This window comes from Haplochromis burtoni, unplaced genomic scaffold, assembly GCF_018398535.1.
Source record: "Haplochromis burtoni strain Fernald_Lab_line unplaced genomic scaffold, NCSU_Asbu1 Contig_140, whole genome shotgun sequence".
Classification (NCBI taxonomy): Eukaryota; Metazoa; Chordata; class Actinopteri; order Cichliformes; family Cichlidae; genus Haplochromis; species Haplochromis burtoni.
The window spans coordinates 548,782-572,276 of record NW_024582501.1 but is presented as its reverse complement, the minus strand read 5'-3'; the positions used below and the strand labels follow the sequence as shown (position 1 = coordinate 572,276).

Here is a 23,495-nt window from a genome sequence, read left to right as displayed (position 1 = left end):
TTGAAAAAAAAAAAAAAAAAAAAATACTCCCCAAGTGCACAAAAAACTTGACTACTCGTAATGTTCTACCTCTCACTCAACTGCAAAAATGTTTTTCTTTATTAAAACCATTTTTAACTCATTTGTCTTTCTGACCTGTTATCTGCTATGAAACAAAACTAAATCATACCATGCGATACTCTGGTCTTGTTTCCTTACCAGCTGCCGTTATTGAGGGTGTGGATAATGCCAATACAAATACCATTACTAATTCTGCTTATAGGGTGGACTTTTCATCTTAGCCAGTTTTTTGCATGAGAGAGAGAGAAAAAAAAAAAAGACTACTACCATTCATCTTAGGTGTGGAAAAGCCTCATCACCATAACTGTGACATAATTTTACACTGTATGACAGAAAACATGCCAGCGGTGATTTCACACACACACACACACACACACACACACACACACACACAATTGCAATTAAGTGAACAATTTGGAATCTGATCTCAGCTGGAACTGGTTCTCAATTCCCATTGCTACAAAGGTTTAAATAGGACTGCTCACGCATACAGACATCACAAAGAGAACAACAACGTATGTTAATGCTTTCATTTCGTTTTAAAATTTGGCTATTTTTCTCATACAAGAAGCCAGGCTATATGTTAGGAAAAGGGAAAGAGGAAAGGCCAAATGTTAGGGCAGATGGGTGCTGCATATAAAGCTCCAGGCATGACTGTCATCAAAGAGGGAAAGCCAGCTCTTTATCTGCAGTAATTTACAGCTGATGTTACTGCTGCCCTGCGCTGTCCCATGGGGGTCCATTGAGTCCCAACTGCAACTGGCAAAAAGTATAAAGAGGGGGTGTGGCAGGTTTATTGATGGATTACAGACATGTGGTGGCTCTGTCATGTGTGATAGCTCTTGTAATTTATAATCACTGATGTTGTGACTGCCATTGTTCCTGAAAGGTCTTCCAGCTCATTTTTCTTGAAGACTTGACAAAATCAAAACACAATGAGGCACATGTGCAAATGACAGACACAGGAAAACTATTTTTTCTGGCTACATGCAGACTGTGAGGCTGGGCTTAAAGTCAGCAAATAATAAATACCACAAATTTAGTAAGCCATACACCTTTTTTTGGCAGTTTATATATGTAATGCCTTTAATGACAGTGTAAACAAATGTAGAATCAAAAGTAAACATACTTTTGTTGCTCAATGAGTATTTCCGCTTTGAACAAATCCCTATCATAGGAAATTTAAAATATCTTTTGCACTAGGGCTGTGCGATATGACCAAAATCTCATATGTAGATATAAAACATTTATCATCCCAACAACGATACATATCACAAAAATTTTACATTTTCTGTAAATTCTGTGAATTTCGGGCAACTCGACTTGCATGAAGTGCATGAAGTTGAACCAGCCGCAATTTTCTTTGGGAGTATTTATTACACAGTGTGCTGCGGGGAAAAGCCTGTTCTAAGGTTTATTTTTTTTAAGCACCTGACGGCTCTTTTTAGCTTCTCGTCCGTAAACACTCTGCATACTATTTCACGTGATTCAGTTTATTTTGAAAAATCACAACAGGATCTTCAGCTTTATTGTGAAAGGTTTATGTGGAAAATAAACAAGCGGACGGTGGAGACACGCGATGGTTTTACCGTTGTTGTTGCTAACGGCAATGCATAAAAACAGTCGCTTGTCCGTCCGTAGTGTGGTTATATTAAATAGAAGAAAAAAAGAGAGAACTTTAAGAATTTCTACAGTGACCATCAAAACGATGAAAAAAATATTGCCGAAAACAGTTTATTTTGCAACACCACGAAACAAACGATAGCGTAATATGAAATGATAGGCGTTTTCATATTGTCATCCGATATATATCGTTATATTGAACCTATTCTGCACTGTATATGGTTCTAAACTACTGTGATTATTGTTACTTGTGTTAGCAGCAGAAATGTGCAGCACTACTCAATGGCTAGACGGCATTTAACCCAGCTAATATTTCTGGAGCCAACTAGCAGTAGTAACCACATTTCAACCTCTGTAGTCACACATGTCCCAACTTTAAACATTGCTGTCCTAGGTCTCGTTTCCCTAATCCACAGCTGGAAAAAAGAGCAACCGTGAGAGTAAAGCCAACACAAAAGTGCCTTGATTCTTTTTAATGGTTAGCAGGGACACCCCAAACTTGCAAAAGACGTCCACTTATATATGGCAGAAGAGAAAAAGGAAATCCCATGGCTTTCTTTCCCAGTGAACATACATTAGTGATCATTTTAAGGGCTCAGTCACTTCATTGTGTAAATTATGGTCACTCTAAGAGTCAGAAAGAAGGATTATCCAGGACATGCCCATTAGTTAGCAACTTATCAATCACATAGATTGACAGTTAAACTCACTCCTTGCAAGTCAAGTCTGGTCTCGAAAATGCTAAAGGTGGTCAAAACAAAAATGCTCCGCTCAAGGCTTAACAGCAGCACTTCACTAACAGAGGGCCAACAGCTACCCTTAATAGCATCTAGACTAAAAACAGCTTTCTTTTGTTTTCAAGACGTTAATGTGCCACACGCTGTAAACGATACAGTTGAAAAACACATTAGTTTAATGTTTCTTTTCTGGGCTCTAAAGTTTCAGTTCTTGGTTAAAAAGCAAACATACAAGACACCAGCTAAACAAATAGGACTTTTTACATCGGAACCTAATGTGCCTCGATTACAGCAAAAATCATAATAAAGATGACTTTGATTAATACAGTAAGCCAGAGTTTCTACCCACATCAAAAAGATTTTGGATGCAGTGTATTTTCACAGAAGCCTTTCATATGTTTAAAATTAAAAAAATAAATAAAATCAAAACAATGGGTAAAGGGAGCAGAAAGGACACATGGGAGTCTGATAATACATTTTAGGTCCAGACTAATGGGTATTTTTGACTGTAAAGCCTGTAAATTTGTGGAAAATCCCCAGGGGATGTTTGGAAGTGCAATTGTTGCACAGAAAACAGACCAGATGAAGGATCTTGAGTGATACAGTGACAAAAGTAACTGCTAATGATCATTCAACAAGTTCACCAATGGAAACAATGAGATTTTTAACTACTCTAGAGAGATCTGGTTAACGCTGGACTCCAGCTAAAATGTCACTGTGGCGTGAAGTGAACCAAACAGCAAAAATATGCACTATAAATGAAAGGTCTGTGCTTGATGTACAGCACACAGGAGAAAGATAAGAGAGAGAGCTTTGCAGTCAAAATGAGTTTTATCCCTAACACTTTGTTTTCACTGAAATACAAAAACTGGAATTGAAATTATACTTGGTTAATTGCTGAGCTGTAGCTTAACTCTAATTGGGGGTGCTTCTGCAGGTAAAGCATACATTACTTTCCAATTATGGTGAAAATATGAAATCAACTCATTTCTTTATCTTCATACCAGGAGCAGCATTTTCCCATCACAGAAACAGCGAGCGCTGCAGAAATGCAGTTCAGCTACTCCACTTTTGCCACACAGTACAGCAGATGAGTTAAGAGTGCTGCGATAACTCAGGTTTTCACTCAGGGCTCACAAACCACCTCAACAAAAACAAGCAGGGACAATCTACCAGGTGAAAGAAGAAAGACATGTTACTCAAGGGATTTTTTTAAGTCTCCAGATGACTTTCTAATTTCAGCTATAAAGTTTGGAAGAACAAGTCAAAAAGTTGATTTAAAATAAGCACTAGTCTTGTTTTATAATACAAATGAACTTTTTAAGGGCCAAGTGGGAACTTGCATCCCCAATCTTTGCTTTCCAATTACAAGAAATATGACAGACATTTCCTAATCACTCAGATTCCAATACTCAGAGCACACATACAGATTTCTATCTTGCATTTCTACACGTTTATTTTCAGCAGTGCACACGTCTGCTGAGATGTGTGACGTTATAACCCTATCTGCACTCTCTGCAAGAATTCAGTGAGTTAAAGGAAAATAGCACCATCGAGACTGAGTGTGGCTATGTAGGCTTGCTCAGGGATAGATGGAGTGGCCATTGAGATTAGGTTTTTGGGTTGTTGTTTTTTTGCCTATTAACACTTCGTTTTATAGCCACAAGCTGAACCAAGTGGGCACTACTAAATGTTAACATTTACCGTTTTCTCTGACTGGTGATTACACACACCAAAAATCGTACCTGAAATAAATGGAAATGGATGCAAACATTGTCAGACTTAGAATTTACAGGTGTACAAACATTGGCATTAAGTCGTATGTGATTTGTGATTTTGAAGACAATATTATTTAAGCTAATTAGGGCCTAGGTTACCTCTGTGAGTCTATCACGCCATGTGTACCTGCTGTTAATGCAGTATCAGGCTACCACAAAAGATACCACTTTGCACCTGATTCGAGAAATAATTATTATTTTAGTCTTTTGATTTTTCAACTATGACCCATCAAATTCTCTTTACTAACGAAAGCGTTACAGTAGACCAATGCAAAGCTAATGCAACACCTCTGAAGATAACAAAAGTTACAGTTATTGTAGCCATGACCATTTTAGACGCTCAAGTTAGTTATTCTGCTGATCGTATTGTGTTAAGGTTTGCTGCAGAAGTTAAGGAGAGTGTACCAAAAGACTGGCATTAGCGTATTAAGGGTAGGTGCAGTAAATGCTCACCTCAGAATGAAACCACAACACTGCGGTAAAACCACATTAACTGCTACCGAAAGAACAACCAACCGACTGGATAACGTGTAACGTTGCTACACGGGCATTGGTTGATTTAATGCCAAGTAGTAAAAGAGAAGTTTCAGTGCAAATGTTCATTACATTTGGGTTTGTGTGTGCCGACAGTGTCGAGGCCTTTACCTTGTCCATCAGACGTTGACAGTGCAGGTGAATTCAGCTTCGGCCGCTTAGAGAGTGGAGGTCCGGCGTCCAGCAGGTTTTCAGCCATAGTTGAAATCTTGCCTGGCCGGTCGCTTAAGTTGATGATTCTGATTAGCTTATTAGTAGAAAGTTGTTCAATCACCAAAAACCTTCCCGGTTAGCACGTTAGCAAGCTGACAGCCTGCTAACGTTGGCTAACTGGCTAATAGCTAGCTAATTGCCTGCTACCAGCTAAAGTAACTGTTAGCGTTTAGCTACTCCTCGCCGTGAGAGTCAGTGTCTTTTAAAAGAGATGCAATAGCGCCCCGCTTCGCCACCGCCATTCACCCCATGATAATCCAACACCCAACACCCACATTATTATCGTTAAATACCCCAAAATAAAATATTCCCCATGTAAAAATCGAGCCTCACACTGACGATCCAGTTAAATCAGGTGGATTGCTGCATTCCGGGAGAAAAGTCGTAATTTCTAGATGTTCAAAGTACCCATTTTGCGTGACGTCAAAATTCTTCATGCAAAAATCGCGCGAAGCTCCACAAAAATGCACAATTGCATAAAAATGCCGTATTTTTGCAAATCTCTTCGAAAGTCACGATCTGCTCACCGCTTGCCCACGGTAAACAATACTGCTCCCGAACGGCGACAGGGGCTGAATCACCGCACTCTGAAGGGGAAATCAGATATACGGAGCTTTTCTGCCCGACGACCACCAATCCAATTCCCGTTTTTTCGCACAAAATGTCTCCGAAGCGATATTACGATTTCGTTTTCGGCAGAAGGCCGCTGTCATATCACGGGAAGGATGCTCGATTTCTACGTAAAACCCAGTGTTGGACCGAAATCCTAATTCCGAGCCACGACAAGATGGCGGCTGTTGATTCCTTCGGTACAAAAAAGTTTTTTTTTTCTTTTCCAGATCGGCTGTAGAGGGGGAGGGGCCGCGCATTCACGCCCTACGTGAAAACACCGTCACCGCTGACCGCTGGGGGCGCTACAGCACAACCAGTGATTCACACATGCACTTTACAACCCATTTGATCCCATCTTTTTTGTAAACTCGGGGCAAAATATATACATTAATGAATAAAAAATATCTTTTTTTAAGATGTTAACTTAAATATTTTACCTTATTTTTACAAACTCACGTATTTTTTTCTGGAAAAAAGAAATTAGATATGAAATGTACATTTCAAGGATCTGAATTTCCTTTAATAACTGGAAAAATATGAATCTCTGCATCATATAGGAGTTTTTCCGTCTACAATAAAAAAATACTTAAAAGTTGTCAGTTTCTAGCCACTTATTTGTCATTTTTGAAATCGTGTTTTACTAACCTTCTTTTAAATTTGTTAACAGTTTGCAACAAATTATTAAAACATACCTTCTTGCAGTTAAAATGCACTTGGTTAATATAAACTGCGCCCCAACTTCAGTCATCAGCTGGCTGCTGATGAAGATCACAACCCTGTCTCCAATTTTGAGACCTTTTAGGTTAGGCCTAATCCTCCCTAAAACCTGGCTAATTTGCATGTTGCCTTTTTGAGAATCTCCAAATTGCTTCCCTCACCTCTTATTTAGTTTTAATAATACAAAACTAAATGACAGTACAGTCTGTCATCACTCATTATATGCACAGAAATGCAACTCTACGTGACTTTACACGTTACAGTATGCTAGACAGTCCAAGCTTTCTGCTTGGAGATTTATTTCTCTCATACTGAAAAAAAGAGGAATAAAGTCATATAACTCACACATAAGCAAACACACACACAAAAATCAATCTGATAATACGTGTCTCTTATTCATTGTTTTTTGGACAGAATCTGACACATGCACATGTATAAAAAAAATCATATGTGACAAAATAACTGCATATGTACAAACACTGAGTGCTTTGTGCAAATGTGTACAGATTACTATCACGTGTTGATAAATGATACATGGGTAATGTGCACAAAACGTACATTATACATCTCATTCATGAACATAAAACAAATACATTTCAAATCAAACAACACTGTTTAAAATCTGTCCCAGTGTAACTTAGAACACATACGGGTAGAATTTACTTGCAAATTATAATGAAAAGACGTGCAGCTGACATAATTTAAAATGAGTGACAATGTGATGCTTAAGTGCTGACACTCTATGCCTTTATGTATTTCCCTTATTTCTGTCATAAAGCAGAATCACACTTCTCCAAAAGGAAAAGAAAAAAAAAGAGATGACTGAATGCCATGAACTTATCCTTTTTAAAAACGGGAGAACTAGCTTCTGCCAAAACTGAAACAAATCATTTATAAATACACTGTCAAAGAAGGACAGTATTCAGGTAATGAGCAAAGCTTAGTGATTTGAATTTCCTGAATACTGGAAATATATGCATAATAATTAACATATATGTAGAATGACATTGAAATGAAATAGGATGACAGTATAGTACAGAATCAAACAAAAAATAGGGAGACTAGCAAACAAGGAAACTACTCACATGCAAACAAGTCTCACTCACACACATCTCCCCCTACTGCACCCCAGATCACATAAGTCAGCAGCGTGTAATATTTTATTCATATGTGTGTGTACAGATTAGTGCTACTGGAGAGGATGTGTACCCACAAACCTGTGGAGTTCTTCCTACGCCACCTCAGATCTATGGCTAGTTAGTGTCACTGCTGTGCATGGTAGGGCTGCAGGCACATGGCCTGAAAATCCCATAGATCATCTAACAACGCAAGGCAACAAGACGGTGAACTTTCCTTCACAGCTGATACTCGATATTCTCCTTTATTTGTGTTACATTGTGTGCTATGCTTCATTAGATTTGGCAAACAAGAGCAAGTGGAGAAAATGTACAAGTAGTGTAAATCTTTCAAAAAGTAATGATTCTGGGCAACAAAAGCAGGACTCGTTTAACTATTTCAGCGTCTGCAGTGACGGCTTCTGGAGAAACCTCTTTGGATTTTCAGGGTATTAATGCTGCAACGATTATGAAAGTTGATGCTATGATTAAACATAGTCCACATTCAAAAGGCAAAGGCTGTGTACGTCCAGAGAGCTTAGTGAAAGAGGTAAATAAACATGTTTTGCTACAGGTCCCGACAGCTACATAACTCATCCTTCTTGTCATTTTGGCATTTTTGCATGTGAACAGAGAAAGTCCATCTAACCCAACTGCTGACTAATTTTTTAAACATGTGGTGGTGAAAGCTGAAAATGAATAATCTCTAGATAAGGCAATAGCAAACTGTCCCCATTTCGATCTTTTTTATATGATTGAGTTGACGTAAAACCTTATATTTCTCACACACTTAGGAAATATAAGAGAGAAACACGTACTTTCAGGAGAAAAGACAAAGCATGAAGTGAGGAAAGAGAAAAACGAGCAAGCGATTTAATGGGAGCACCACCACACTTTTCCAGATGGCTGGTCTGTGTCAGGAGGAAAGAACTGGAAAGAAGCACAAAAAAGTATCTGGAATTTATCAAAAAAGAAACAAAACCTGCACACAATGACCATTAATTTTCTCAAATATACAATCACAATCTATCCTCTGCGTAATGACAGCTTGGTAAAAAAAAAAAAATGAAAGAAAAAAAACTTTCTGGAAACCAAAAACTAAAAAAAAAGAAAAAAATACAGTCATACTTTCAGGCACCACAAACAATCAGCTAGATTAGGCTGCACTGCACCTATAATCACTCAATTAAAGTGGCACAATTTTATTGATTCAGTAGAGGCCCCGATTGGTGAAAAGACTGACAGGAACAAGGTAATACGTCCCAATCTTTCAACAGCAAATCACAAAGATAAAGGCAGACGACAATGATCTGTTGGGTAATTTGCACGGATGGGCTGACCATTGTTTATATATATTTTTTCTTTTAGCAATGAAGGCAACGGAAATTAAAGAAAAGTCACAAGATTTGAGTCTGAGGTTTTACACACAGTACTGTGGAAACTGTCACTCATCTCTAAATTTAAACCCACGCCAACAGCCTGTGGACCACCCCATCACTGACCAAGAACTACGCAGTGACTGTCCCTCACAGTCCCATTTAAAGTTATACTTCACCTGAAATCCTTCGAGTATCAAGCGCTCACCTCATCAGAAGACAGGAATGGTGATATTCTGCATTTGACTTATTGACTCCAATGAAAACAACATTAAAGCTGCCAATACTGCCAATACTTGCAAGTATCATACTACCTCCCAGCATTATTAGGACTCTCTTATAATTAATAATGAGTGAAATCTGTGTTGTTGGTGTGGATGTTAGTACGGTAAATGGGAGTACTCAATTTATGGTAGTTTGAATGAGTGATTCTTGTATTTTGGCTATTTATCAGGATTCCAGTAGGAGCAAATGGGAGAGTGGCTGTATTCGGAGACAGGCCAACACGCTGCTGACTTCCTCTTCACTCTTTTCATTTGGTCAAAACAAAAATACAAAATATCACCAGACAGATATTTGGTCTTCCAAGCAGGAGTGGTTCTGATCAAAGAAAAAGCTGAAATATCAGCTAGCTCGCATCGAGACAATTTTACACTACCTGTAAAATTGGACATGTGTGCGAGAGGTGAGCGTTTAATACCTGAAAGACAGATCCCACTATATTTAAAGTGCCTTCCTGCATTTGTGATGGTCTCACTTTTTCAAACCACCTTTCTTCCAGATCTATATAGTCCCTTATCTGATTATTGTCCTTTTGATTCTCTCAGCTCTGTTTAAAGTTTCTTAAAAGCTATTTATTGGTAATAACTACTGAATACAAGTGGTCGAAAAAAAGAAAAACACTGTGCAAGACCTGTGCTTAAAATGTGCATTGAGCTGCTACACAAACTAAAATCTCTGCAGCCTGCATGTCCCTTGAAAGTGAGACTCTGGCACAAATGAATACTGTATTAAGCCCTGATGTCAAAGCACAATACATAAATTAACACTGCTTCATGTGATTCCCTCATTCTTCCCAAAGTTTCCTGCTCCGCCTGTCATTCTGCATTGGCACTTATATAAAATCTAAAATAATTTTCCCTTAAGTAAGGTCGGGACTTTGATCAAGTTAAAACAGTTGATATGGCACGACAATAATGATTTCTGTAAGAAATACTTGCATTCAAAATAAAAGCATGAAAAAAGAAACCACAGCATATTCTGTAGTCTAACATTGTTAAAACTTGTTCAGTATTCATATTTTTGTTCACTGTTCTAATCCTGAAGGCACTTAATAACAAAAGCATCAACAACAACAACATCAACAGATCCCTCTTTCCCTTTTCAGCTTGTTCGCCATCATAAACTGCTGTGCTCAACACAGGTAAAACCCGCCCCAGGACTCAGGAAAGACATCAAGTACAATCTTATAGCCACTGCATCCACTGGTTTTGTTTTTGACGTGACCAGTCTGTCTTCCATGCCAAAGACACTTGCTTAAAGGAAAAGACATCCCGCCAACATCGGTAATCAGTCCTGGGGAGGCAGCAGCTGGGGGCAGTAAGAGGAATAGAAGACAGCGGGAGGAGACAGAAGGGATCAGAGGCGAGCATAAAACTCCTCATTGAGTTTAGTTAGCTCATTCGCTTCCTCATCTTCATCCTCCTCTTCTTGAAGCGCGAGAGGAGCTGGCTGCACCTGGGAGGGGCCTTGTGTACAACTGGGCTCTGGGCCTAGTTCAGAATGAGGAGGGGTGTGAACGTCTGTGGCAGGGGGCTGTCCAGCGTCCCTATATCCTTCCTCCCTCACTTCTGTGGGCTTAACTGAGACAGGCTCAGGGCCTACTTCTGGAGGCCTTACAGCATATTGGGGTTGAGTAGAGAGTGTGGAAAGAGAGGAGGAGGGAGGAGTGGAAGAGGTGGAAGGGGCAGCCACAGGCTGGGCAACTGAAGTCTCACTGGCAGGTAATACCACGGACGAGGGTCCAATTCTGACAGCCTGCTCCACTTGATCCTGGTATATACTTTCCCCACTTTTTGGGTAAAGGAAAGTCCTCATTTGACCTTTGCCCTTAACATTCACAGTACCTCTATAGTCAAACTCTAAACCCATGGCACTGAGCACAGCATGGCTTTCCTCGCTCACTTGCACCCGACACTCCACGCCGGTGGAGTCCATGCGACTGGCAATGTTTACTGTGTCTCCCCAGATGTCATAGAGCAGCTTTGTGGTGCCGATGACCCCTGCCGTCAGGGGACCATGGTTAAATCCAATGCGGAGCTTGAACCCGAAGCCTAGCATGTTCTTGTTGAAATCATCCAGGACTCCCATCATCTCAAGGGCAAAGTTGAAAAGGGCCATGAGGTGAGCATGCGGAGAATCCGATTCATTCTCAGCCATCTGCTCGACGTTCAGTCCCGACGCAGCCATGTAGGTGGCCCCGATTGTCTTGATTTTTTCCACGCTTGAGAATTCAGGTTTGCGAAGGAGTTCGTCAAAGTCTCCAATCAGCTCATTCAGGACACGGTAGCACTCTTTTCCACCTTCGTAGCTCTCTTCATAAAACTCACTGAAGTTCACAATACTGGCAAAGATCACACCCACACTGTCGTGGTTCTTGGAGTAGCTCTGGGTCACCTGAAATATATGGAGAGAAGAGGCTCACGTTATAATGAACTCACAAGAGAGAACCATCTTCAACTGTAGTCAATAGTTTGAACGTGTGTATACATGAGATTCAGGGTGAATTTAGATTTCATTGTAAATGAACACAACTGCCATTTTTTGCTCATTAACTGATAAAACTACTACTGCTGTATTTAGCTAGGATTTGCTTAATAATGGTTGATTACAAAGAATAAAAAACAAGAAAATGTTTATTTATTCATCAGTATTTAGAGGATTAAGTTCAAGTTTAATAGTTCATTTAAATGGCAACAAAACCTTGAGCTGGTCAGCGACATGGATGGGGATGATGTTGCCGAGTAACCACTCAGCCTGATCTCGCATCATCTGGATCTTGGTGCGGTGCTTGTCAGCCTCGACGTTGCCATGGTAATGGAGACGGTAGCTGATCTCAAACTCGCGGTTGAGGAACCACACCAGGAGAAGAAGCAAGAAGAAGGCCAGGATGGCCTCTGAGATCAAAAGGTCAGAAAACATCTTAGGACCATTTTCTGAACTGCCGTCAATCAATGTTGAGGTGTTTGGTCTGTGGAAGAAAATGATGGGAGAATCAGAAAAGAATGAGGGACATATGGGAGAAATGATCAGATGAGAATTGAAAGACAAAAGATGGTAAGGCGATTTCTGCAGCCATTTCTTGGAGAATCTATGACATAGCATCTTAATAAAGTTTTAACATATATCTTGCAGTTCTTAGCCCAGTTTTTAAGTTACATGTGCTTAATCCAGATAACGTGCAGTAATGCTGGGAAATTTTGGTTTAGCCTTAATCAAATTTGATTTAAGAATCTAAGAGTCCAAACGTTGCCAAAGAGCAAGAGTATAATTTTGGACTTGCACTAAAATTCTGATTTATTGCAGAGCAGCCAGTTATAACTTCCCAACCACTGTTTATCTGCAGTTTAATTAATTCTGGAAGATTTAGAAACTAGACTTGAGTTAAAGAAGATGAAGGCTGATTGAAAGTGATTTTCATCCAATCACTTTATGGATTTATGTGACAGATAAGAAAATTCAAGGAGTTATGCCTGGTAAATTTTATCTGATAATGCACTTTAGCTAAAAACTGTAATTAGCACTAGAATAAGAAAAGTTATCCTCAATGTAATATTATTTGAGGGGTTATTTATCATCATCACCTCAATGCAGAACATGTGAACTGATGATGTCGAGATGTTCTGATGTACAATTGAAATTCAGTTATTTTATCAAGACGAAAGAATGAGGGAAAAAATTTCTTGTGTGTGATCTGTGTCATATCTTACACAAACTCTGTGAATACATTGAATGTATAACGCATGGGAACAGTTTGTAAAGCAGGTGTGCAGCACAGTATTTGTTCTAAGTAACCACACCTGCAGAGATTGTTTTGCATAGGGCTATGTGAGTAACAGGCAAAACAAGAGGTGCTTTGTTTTCAGCTTTGCCTTCCTATGAGTCTCAATTTCTGCTGCAACATTCAGATTGTTCAATCTGTTGTGGGGTAATGGTGTGGGGAGCTCTTCTTCACACGGTACAAGTTTAGCACTGTTTAAATGCCACAGCCTACCTGATTATTTTTGCTGACTGTGCCCATCCCTTTATCCAAGCTAGTACTATCAAAGTATACCCAATAAAGTGGCCAGTAAGTGCATAACTATTAACTATAATATCCTGGGGAAAATGCTTTTTAAAACCTTATTTTTGGGCAAAGTCATATAAGTTTTTTTAACATTTTTTTCGTCTTTTTAACTCAGATTTGACTGGTGATTCTATACATGCAGTTTTATGTCCTGATGAAAATGTAAATTAAAGTGAATTTGCATAAAACTTCAAAATAGCTGACCTAACAACGGTCTAGAGGTGTTTCTATCCCCAGATTTTTTTAATGTTAAGTTGCTAAGTAACCACCAGCTGCTGGGCTACTGGCAAAGGTGGATGCTGAAGTTTTTCTTGCAAAAAACATACCAACGCTTTATGACCCATGTCTGTATACAATAACTGCATGCATCTCACACAAAGATTAAAAAAAAAAAAAGAAGAAGATGATCTCTGTGCCACATACTTTCATGTCTGGTGTAGCCACTTCCATTGATTATAATAGAAGTAAAATGCGTACTTTAGGCATTCAGTGTAACCACAGTAAAAGGCTGTGGCCCACACTTATCCATCACTGATGGGGAGAAAAAAAATTACGGAGAATTTCTCTGTTTCAGCTTGTTTTTGTAATTCCCCTGATAAAACTAAAATAAAAAATGCAATGTTGAAGTTTACATATCCAACTGTAATATAAACAGGTGTATCATGAATGCCCAGAAAAGGAGCCAACAAAGACCAAAGAATACAAAGAAACAGTTCTCTACTTTCATTTTTTTCTACTGCGGCCTTGATTAAGGCTTAGTTGTAGCCCTCATACAAGATTTAAGCCAGCATGAGCTGCATGAGTCATTTCCACCACTATTGGCATTTGCAGGCATTATTACTGCAGCACACAAAGAGGAAAACAGAGGAAGAGAGAGAGATGGATAGGAGAATAAAAAGCATGACCGTGTGAGCATAGGTTAAAGCTAGAGAGAGCTGTAGTTATGAGTAGAGAAAAAAAAAAAAAGCAGTCGCTCCTGTTAACCCTTCAAATGTCAGTCATCAATCAAACCCCTCTGTTTCCACGGAGACACTCACCCTTGAACTGGTAAGCTGTTATTACTCGAGCTGAAAGACACAAGAGTGGTGTCAGTCAGAAGACCAGTCAGGAGCAGTCACACACATGCACACAAACACAAACAATACGCATGCATGACAGCATATAATCAGGGGTTAAAGTGGGCAGAACAAGCCAAAATGGTGTTTCGATATCTTCAATTACAGAGTAATTAAATACGATAGGTGGCTTAATACGCCACAATATCAAGCAGGATCATGTTTCATTTGCTATAGTATGGGGTTCCTTCTAGCTGATGCCAGGAAGATACTCAAGAAATCAAAAAGTAACATCACCCCATCATTATTTGGTGAACTAGCGATATGCTAACTTATTTTCAAAATAGTAGATGTGTGGTTAAAAATCCCAAACTCTATAGCATCATCACAGGTCAGCTGATCACAGCCTTTCCAGAAAGAAAGCAAATGTACTTGAGCTCACAAAACAAATGAATTATAAATTATTCTGAGGAAAGACATTTTTCCTGATGAACTGCTTCACTGGATCTTGAGTGCCATTTGAATTCCTGCATATGATGTAGATATTCTTATTTCTGTTGCAGAATCTGCTACAGGTACATTGCTTAAAAACTACCAATTGAAATATGAGCCACAAACAAACAGTCACAAACAGTCTGACTCAGTGCACCAATGCAAACCTCTTTCTTTAGCATTAAAAAAAGGAATTATTATTATGTACTAAAGAAGTTCAGTGTTAATTTTGAGACTAAAAAGCAATAATTGCAATAATTTTTGTAGTTCTATTGGTTACATGATGTTTTTTTTTTTTTTTAGAAATGTATTTTTTCCCAAAGTGCAAATTTTGCAGGTGAGTGCATTTAAAATTAACAATACAAATGCTATTTAAAAAGGTCAGCAGGACGCAATTAACTGCAATAAAGTGCTAAAAAAAAAAAAAAACAAAGAAAGGAAAAAGCCTGCCTTCTTTTGTGCCTGGTGTGGAGGTGATAGTTACAGCTCAAAGTGTTAATTTGGAATGCCAGGGGGAGATATTATCGGAGTGATAATTGGCACGAGAAAATGGTTGGCATGGAAGCGCCATGTAAAACTTTGGCTCGCTCCTCTAGCTCTTTACTGAGCGTTTGTCCTGAATGTTTAGATCTGAGTCCCACATCTTTCTGGTCCTCTGTAATAGTGGCATTTCATTGAAACTGAGAAGAAGTCATCTCACTGCAAATACAAAATGCATGCATGCTATGGATGTTTTAAAGGCAGCAAAGTTACGTTTTTACAGCGAGCAGAGCAGTTTGCGCCGTAGATTTTTAATCCTGTACACAGAGATCAGTTCATAATGGAGCACAAAAGCCTCTGCGGTGTCTCTGTGCATACACAGATGCCCACAATGTCACAAACTCCCTCATGTATTTTGCTTTTTTCCCTCCTCTCCATCAGATCAATCACATAATATAATGAAATGTGCAGCTATTAATGCAACTCGGATTGGAAGCATGCAGAAAAAAGCAAGAGCAATGTATGCATTTACAGATGAGGCACAGCTGCAGTAACTTCATTAAGAGTGGATTGCAAATAACCTTTTATGCTCTTCTCTACATCCTGCAGGTCAGCTGTTATACACAGGTGCCGTGTTTGAAATAAAGCTGAATAATGCTTGAATAATCTCTGGATGACTCCTACACTTCACCCGAGCTCTCCGCTCTCCCCTCTGCAAAAGTCTCCATCGGTTTCTAACAGAAGACTTCTCCCTTTTCTATCAAAACACACTGATTATTCTCCCGCTGACTCTCACCGATCTGAACTGCTGTTTCTGGAGAGAAAATGTGGAATACCTCCACTTACACTGTGCCATTTTAGTCAGTACATTGTACATTGAGGATTATATGTAGTGAATATATGCAGAGATCTACAGACTAAACACAAAAGGTGCAAATTTGTTTTACAATAAGGGCTGGCTAGAAATCACTGCTCTACCCTACTCTAACCTTGACTACTTAAGTCTTTTATAGGGATTCATGATAGCATCCCACAGAGTACCCTGCACTTAGTGTTTGTGTGTATGTGCAGTTAGCGTCTCACCTTTCCCCAGCCAGAGGACTGCACAACAGCAGCAGCAGCAAAGCAACCCCTGTAGCAGTGGCCAGGATTGAGCGCATCCAGAAACTCAGCTGACAGAAGTTACAAAACTGGATGATGGCCAGGATGGTGGCACAGCACAGGAACACGGTCACCTGAGGAAAAACAAAAGCTAGTTATTCGAATGTCTTAGCAAATACAACAGCAACAAAGAATTCTTGCACATTCAACTGAAGCGTGTGCTATAAAAACACCTACTAAGCACGTAGTGATGTAATGATGTAATACTGGCTACTCCTCAGCTGTAAAATCCAGGTTTTCTGTTTAAGCACTTAGTGGTTATGTTGTGTAACACAAGTGCATCATACTACATCTTTCACCACCAGAGCCAAAGCCAGCATGTTGCAGCCCAAAGACAATCCATAGGCTTATTGAATAAAATATGATAAAAGCTTGAAGGTTTTTGGATCAAAGTACTACAGTTCAGTTCAGATAACTGCAACCAGAAAGTGCCTTAAGATGATTACCCTTGTGAATTATTGCTACATAAATAAAATTGAATTAATTAGCTTCCCATTTCCCCCACGGCAAATGTTTTTCTCTACAGTTCTTGTTGCCATTTCCTTGGTATTTCCCTGGATTGTGTCAGCAAAACTGCAATATTATATCCTAAAATGTCAAGAGCAATTCAGGGAATAAGTGCACACACACTTTCAGTTTTCAGGACTAGCTCTATAATTTCATGGAACATTTTTTTTTAAATTAATGAATCATTTTATTTGTTTATTGTCACAAATAGACCTTTACGACAATCAAAGGGATTCTATTTTGCTCATTTCCAATTTTCTCCGTACTTTGTTCTTGGACCTTACTATAGTATCTTTGCATGATTCTGATTTCAAAATGATCCTTATTCATCTTAACCTGGGCTGTGGTGCGACACCTCACTTCATGCACATTGTGAAGAAAGATTTTTTTTGCACCTCTTCCTTTAAACTAGCTTTCTTCTCATTGGCTGGTCCTTGCAAACGATTAGAACAGCAGGCGGGTGGAGCTGTGGTGCTGCTGCATTCCCAGCCTAAGGTGGCATTATTAGGAATATCCTCTGTCACTGACTTCTTATAGAGCCAAGAGCAGGAAAAATTTAAAAATTACATTTTTAAAAAAAAAAAAGCTTCCTGGTAGATGCACCTTAATTTGAAAATCCCAGGCGATTTTGAGAAAAGTTGACTCTGGTCTTGAACTCTAGGTCAGGGTCCTTGAGATTCAAACTTGTTTGAGATTTTTAGTAGGTGCACCTAAGGGGTGAATTTAAAAATCCTACATCACCTCAACCTTGAGTTGTCATATTCACAAACTTGGGTATCAACAGTAACAATACCCCATGAACCTTTTAAGATTGAGGGGTAAAAACTGAGGCGGCACGGTGGTTAGCACTGTTGCCGCACAGCAAGAAGGTCCTGAGTTCAATTCCACCATCAGGCCAGGGTCTTTCTGTGTGGAGTTTGCATGTTCTCCCCGTGTTTGCGTGGGTTCTCTCCGGGTACTCCGGCTTCCTCCCACCGTCCAAAGACATGCAGCTTGTGGGGATAGGTTAATTGGATAATTCAAATTGCCACTAGGTGTGAATGTGCGAGTGAGTGTGAATGGTTGTCTGTCCCTATGTGTTAGCCCTGCGACAGACTGGCGACCTGTCCAGGGTGTACCCCGCCTTTCGCCCTATGACAGCTGGGATAGGCTCCAGCGCATGTAGCTGAACAGCCATGGAAACGCATGCAGTGAAACTCCCGGCACACAGTTTTTGTGCTGATGTTGATAAGTCTGCAGCACTCAGCAACCCTGCTCTTCAACTTTATATGGTCTGCCACTTCATGACTGAGTTGCTGTGGTTCCTAAACACTTCCACTTCACAATAATAATACCACTTAAAGTTCATCATATAATGTCTAAGAGGACAGAAATTTCACAAACTGACTTGTTGCAACAGCAGCATGCTATTACAGTGCCACGCTTGAATTCAGGGAGCTTTTCACAGCAGCACAGTCTTTCACAAATGTTTGCCAAAGCAGGTTACATGGCCAGGGGCTTGATTTTCTACACCTGTGGTAATGGGCCTGAAATAGCTGAAGCCAGTGATTAGGAGGTGTGGCCCAGTACTTTTGTCCATAAGGTTTAGCTTTGTAAAGGGATCCTTGACCCAATAAAGTGAGCTGTTTTGTCATAGTTTTGCGGAAATGTCTTAGTGGTCTAAGCCTGAATTTCAAAAGCAACATAAATGAAATATAATGTGATTTGTAAAAGTCTAAAACATAGTGATTTAGGCTCTTAGAAACACGCAGAGCTCTTTTCATGCAAAAACATGCAGACAGCAAAATGAATTTGGGGACATTTTCACGCTGTTAAGGATTACATTGACAAGATAAGATCTTTTCCCAGCTCATCACTACACATGTCCTCCCCTCTCCCTGTCATGCCCTTCCACCCCACCCTAACACCCCACAACCCTCACTCAGCACTGTTATTGGGCCTTAACATCTTCAAAGGCATTAAAGTCCAGAAAACTGCATGTCTAATTAGCAACTCTCCCTGAGACTGTCGCTTTGATCTGCGAGCCCTGAAGCGATGGCGAGAGCTGAGGCGAGAGAGTGAGCAGGGTGGGAGAGAAATGGATAAAGACATCAGGTGTTGGAAAAACAAGATATGAAACCAATGCACATCTTGCAAGCAGCCGTTGGCTCCAACATGAAATACGAGACTCGTACATATACAGAGCTGGAAATGCACTTGACTTAAAACACCGCAAAACAAGCGCAACTCAATCTTCACACATGCAGGACTCAAAGAAGAAAAGTCGACATTTCTGGTGCCAAAATCCATGCGTGTTCATTCTATGGGTCCTATAACGGGTTAACACCAGCTAATGAGCTGTTTTAGACCATGATGAGTTTCAAATCAGCTTAGAGATAACAGTCAGAGTAAACCATTACAGCTACAAAGGATACTTCCAAAAGCAGGGACAACAGAGGCACAGTAGTTGCAGTTAAATCAGCAGCAATACAAGTACTATTAGTCCCAGCATGGCATCTTTAGTAGTAGTCCTGGCAGCAGCGTCAACTGCAATCTCTCTGAATGATACCAAGAAGCAGCAACTATGACGGTGCAAGTTTAGTAGGGTTACATTTTTACTTTAAACTTCTCCTTGAGATACTTTCAGATGAGAAATGTGTGAAATATTTTGAGGCTGTGAACCAGAAGATATTTGGGATGTTTAAGAAGTTTTGTTCAAGAGTTTAATTTTAGTGTTTACCTGAGGTTCCGGCTGGACGCCTGAAGTGAGGTGGGACAAGACAGAGATGGCAGGGAGAGAGACCAACACGGCGCCGATCACGTGACGAGAGACCCAGCCAGAAACTACCAGGAGGAGGGAGTGAGTACAGCTCATCACCTCCTCCAAGTAGAAGGCCATGCTGCACGAGAGGAGTGGAGAAGAGAAGGGAATCATTTATTGTCTTAATGAAAATCAGAATGAACAAAAACTTTAAACCATAACTGAAAAATATCAACGTTAGACAGAAAATAAAGTAGAGAAAAACACGCCGCCTCTTCTCCTCTAACTTCCTCAATCCTTGCTCAGTCTGGGAAAAAACTGCAGCAGATTCTCATTACCCTTAATTATGATACATTATTAAAACAATAACACTGTCCAAGTCACAGCAAGAAGATGAAGATTTATTGCCCATTTAGGCAAGACAATAAGTGAAAATTAATTAATCTTTAAATACTCTCCATGCACAGTCATTAAAGTAAGTACCACAAGAAAACACATCCCGAGCACTACTCAGAGTATTGGAAAATCCAAGGATAAGTTTGTTTTTTTTCTCTTTTAGCCTGGTATGAGTTTGTCATTGTGCCGGTTTCTAAGCCAGTAATTGACTGGGGAAATTTATCCGTGGTGTGGAAGCCAAATAAAACATAAAACAGTGTAAAACAATTCATGCTAGTCTCAGTGGAAAGTCACAGTCCTGCATGTTGGTCTATCAGTAGTTTCAGTTCCGTGGCACTGAAGCCCAAGAGATACAGATTTTTATTCGACTGTGACAGCACTCGACTTGAAAACAAACAATTGCGTATTCTTACGCCCAGCTGGAACCGCACCGAGAGCAACGGTATAAATAACACTTGAGCGATTTCGCTATCCCGCCAGGAAAAATAAAATCTGGGGAAAACACTGAGGCCTTGTCATTGTTTCGTAAAAAGGTCAAATGTTGAGACAATGAATGTGTTACGTTATAAAATATGTTATACAAATGTTTTTATTGGCATATCGGTCAAAACATTTTTGATATACAACATGTGTGCACACTCACTAACACCCACAAACACTCTCCATCTGCATCAGCTGCCTAAACATCCTCACCGTATGGAGAGCACCAAGGAGGCCAGCTCAAACAGACCAGCCAGGGGAGCCAAGGCCAGGGCAGCGGTAGCCAGAGTGGATGAGCTCATGAGAGGTGGAAGAAAGCAGGCCAGGGTGAGGGCCAGGAAGACAAAACAGCTGAGGAGGACATCCAATAAGGAGCTGAAGGTAGTGCTTGCAAACGTCTGCACCGGAACCATGTTTCTGACCTAAATGGGAAGAGTAATTGCAATTGCTCATTTTTACAGAAAATACACCCACACCTTGCAATGCACACATAAATGTATGGATGTTTTACAATCAGGTCTAAAATGTGTAAATCTAAATGCAAAACAAAGTACAGACACAATGAAACCTCCAAAATATTTATTTTACCTTTTTTTAGCAGTCGTATCCAGATCTGTGTTGTTTTTACGTGGTTTCCTAATCTGATTTAACTTAAAAAAAAAGGTTACTGCCTTCTGTAAACTGCCAGATTATTTTTAAATTAATCACACTTCTTCAGTGGGTGTTAAAAAAAACCCAACTAAATCCTATTTTCATCCTTAAAGGGGGGGTGCAAAACGACAGTAAAAGCGACAAATAGAAGCTTTTTTACAAATGCAAAAATCCCCTGAATTCTTCCAATCGTTTAACAATTCTTTCTAGACACGAATGCACAAACTAAAACTTGTGCTGCTTTAGCAAATAATAAATATTATATAAATGTTTACATACTGAATATATTTTCACAGCTAAACCCAAAAGTCATAGTCATGTGCAAACTCTTATGATCACATACTGTAGACATTTTGCGTGAAGTGATCCTAGTGTTGTGGGGTTTTTGTTTTTTTGTAGTAACACTGGTTTAACACCAGGTGGCTACAAGACTTTGAGGTCAATGCAGGCCAACTGGAACTGGTCCTGTGTGTGTGTGCCTGTGTGAGAGAGCATGTGGTATAAAATTTCGGAAACAAGAGGGGTACAAGGAAAAACTTACAACAACTCCACCCCATCGGTCAAAGAGACAAGCACGCAGTGACACAGAGAATCAAACGCTCTGCCTCAGATTCAAAAGATGCATTAGGACACTACTGTTTGTCATTCGTCTCCTTATTGCCTTCTGCTTTTTAACAGTTCAGGTTTTTGGGTGGTTCTTTTTTCTTATCCACGTAGGAAGCCCTCTCTTCTGCTGGGTGCTATTTTTAGTTAAGCCTCAAGTTAATCAGCGAAGAGTGTTAAAAATCACAATCGCTGGTAGGATCATCAAACAGTTGAATAGAAAAATGTGTTTGTGTACTTGTGTGTACCTCTTCCTTGTAGCTGCTCCGATAGGCTTTTTCCAGAGGGCTCTTTAGAAAGTTAAGGCTGATCTTATTGATGGGTGGTTTGAAAAAGTAATCCTTCATTAGACTGGAGATCAGAGTAAGGAAAAAAAAAATACGACAAAAGGTCAGAAAAAGTCAAATGGTTCACTTATTATTTTATTGTGCGAAAAAAATGCAACAATTGTAACAACTCATCCGGTGATTCAGGACAAAAAAAACAAACAAACTGTAAGTCTGAAACAACAGCTCCGACATTAGCATTAAACCCTTGAGTCCTCAAGTAATCATACGATGTTTGCATTTCATAATTAAGAGCATCCTGAGAACTCTGTGTGTGGAGTTTATGCGTTTATCTCTGTGATCTGGCGAGGCGAGCCCTCAGTACAAAGGTTTATTTTTAATAAACCTTTAGAAAATTATGAAAACATGGCATCATATTCAATGCCAAAGTGATAAGGGTGCATAATTAGTCACCCTTATCAGATCATAAATTCCACCTTTAACCACTTTGCTCACCTGTCCTCCCCTATAACATCCACGAAATGGGCATCGCTCTTCTGTCTGTAGTTCTTGGCACGCAACTGTATCAAGGCAGAGTGATCCATGCCTGTACCTGCTGCCCCCGTGCCCCCGGCCATGCCGAGACTGGTGCCAGTTCCCGTGTCACATAGAGAACTCTGACTGGCCCGCACTGGTTCCTCCAGCGGTGGACTCAGCAGGCCGTTGACTGCCTTGGGGCTGTGACCTGGGATAAACTGTGATGAGTAGATGAGATAAAGGCGATGACAAAGACAGAGGGACCAGAGTCAGAGGAGAAACGACGGAGGTGAAAAAGAAGAAAGGACACAAAAAGCGATAAGCACGGGGCATGACTGTCAAGTAGCTTTAGAGACAAATGCTTAATCGAGTGCTTGACAAGTGCATCGATGCTGTCGTTGCTCGTGTGTGCGTGTTGTACCTTGGCACTGCTAGTCTTGTGCTCTTCCTGGCAGCCATTCAGCACAGCCACATCATCACCCTGCTCTGCCACTGAAGACAGGACCGTGTTATGAAACACACAGGGAGGCTGGAGAGAGAAAAAGACAGCAGGGGGAGATTTTGACAAATTAAACATATCATACAGAAGCGGCTTGTGCAACAACAGCATCAGATTATATATGATGGAGCTGTGCGCACTGGTATGTTTTAAGTTTAAGTAAAAGTGAAATGATGAGCTGGAGTGTTTCAGTTTTATAAAAAATCCCCCTAATAATTAAGACTTAGCAATGAATGTGAGACAAAATAACTCTGTGTGAGTCACACAATGGTAAATGGCCTGTATTTGTATAGCGCTTTACTAGTCCAACCGAGACTGTCCAAGCCGGGGCTCGAACCAGCAACCTTCCGATTACAAGGCGAACTCCCAACTCTTGAGCCACAATCGCCCCTGTTCAAAATGAGCTTCCCTTCATCACTGACTGGTTCAATAATGCACCAAAAGTACGGGGTGGGCCATTTATATGGATACATCGTAATAACATGGGAATGGTTGGTGATATTAAAGTCCTGTTTGTG

General features: G+C 40.0%; 2 protein-coding genes across 4 annotated transcripts in view; both read right to left on the bottom strand.

Annotated features, from left to right (window-relative positions):
* Window positions 1–5,812, bottom strand: part of crebbpa (CREB binding protein a) — a 68,759-nt gene extending 62,947 nt beyond the window's left edge. Inside the window, exon 1 of one of the 2 annotated variants that reach the window (XM_042224546.1) lies at window positions 4,844–5,812. In XM_042224546.1, coding sequence (XP_042080480.1) covers window positions 4,844–4,931 — 88 coding nt within the window. In that variant the 5' untranslated portion in view covers window positions 4,932–5,812. The remainder of the gene's footprint in view (window positions 1–4,843) is intronic. The other variant, XM_042224545.1, reaches the window with a different exon arrangement.
* Window positions 5,813–6,644: 832 nt separating this feature from the next.
* The window catches only part of adcy9 (adenylate cyclase 9), a 51,474-nt gene continuing 34,623 nt past the window's right edge, over window positions 6,645–23,495 (bottom strand). The window contains exons 4-12 of one of the 2 annotated variants that reach the window (XM_005931328.2): window positions 22,900–23,007; window positions 22,458–22,696; window positions 21,924–22,026; window positions 20,635–20,843; window positions 19,525–19,684; window positions 16,221–16,372; window positions 14,148–14,177; window positions 11,748–12,015; window positions 6,645–11,441 (exon numbers count right to left, since the gene is read on the bottom strand). In XM_005931328.2, coding sequence (XP_005931390.1) covers window positions 10,404–11,441; window positions 11,748–12,015; window positions 14,148–14,177; window positions 16,221–16,372; window positions 19,525–19,684; window positions 20,635–20,843; window positions 21,924–22,026; window positions 22,458–22,696; window positions 22,900–23,007 — 2,307 coding nt within the window. In that variant the 3' untranslated portion in view covers window positions 6,645–10,403. The remainder of the gene's footprint in view (window positions 11,442–11,747; window positions 12,016–14,147; window positions 14,178–16,220; window positions 16,373–19,524; window positions 19,685–20,634; window positions 20,844–21,923; window positions 22,027–22,457; window positions 22,697–22,899; window positions 23,008–23,495) is intronic. The other variant, XM_005931329.2, reaches the window with a different exon arrangement.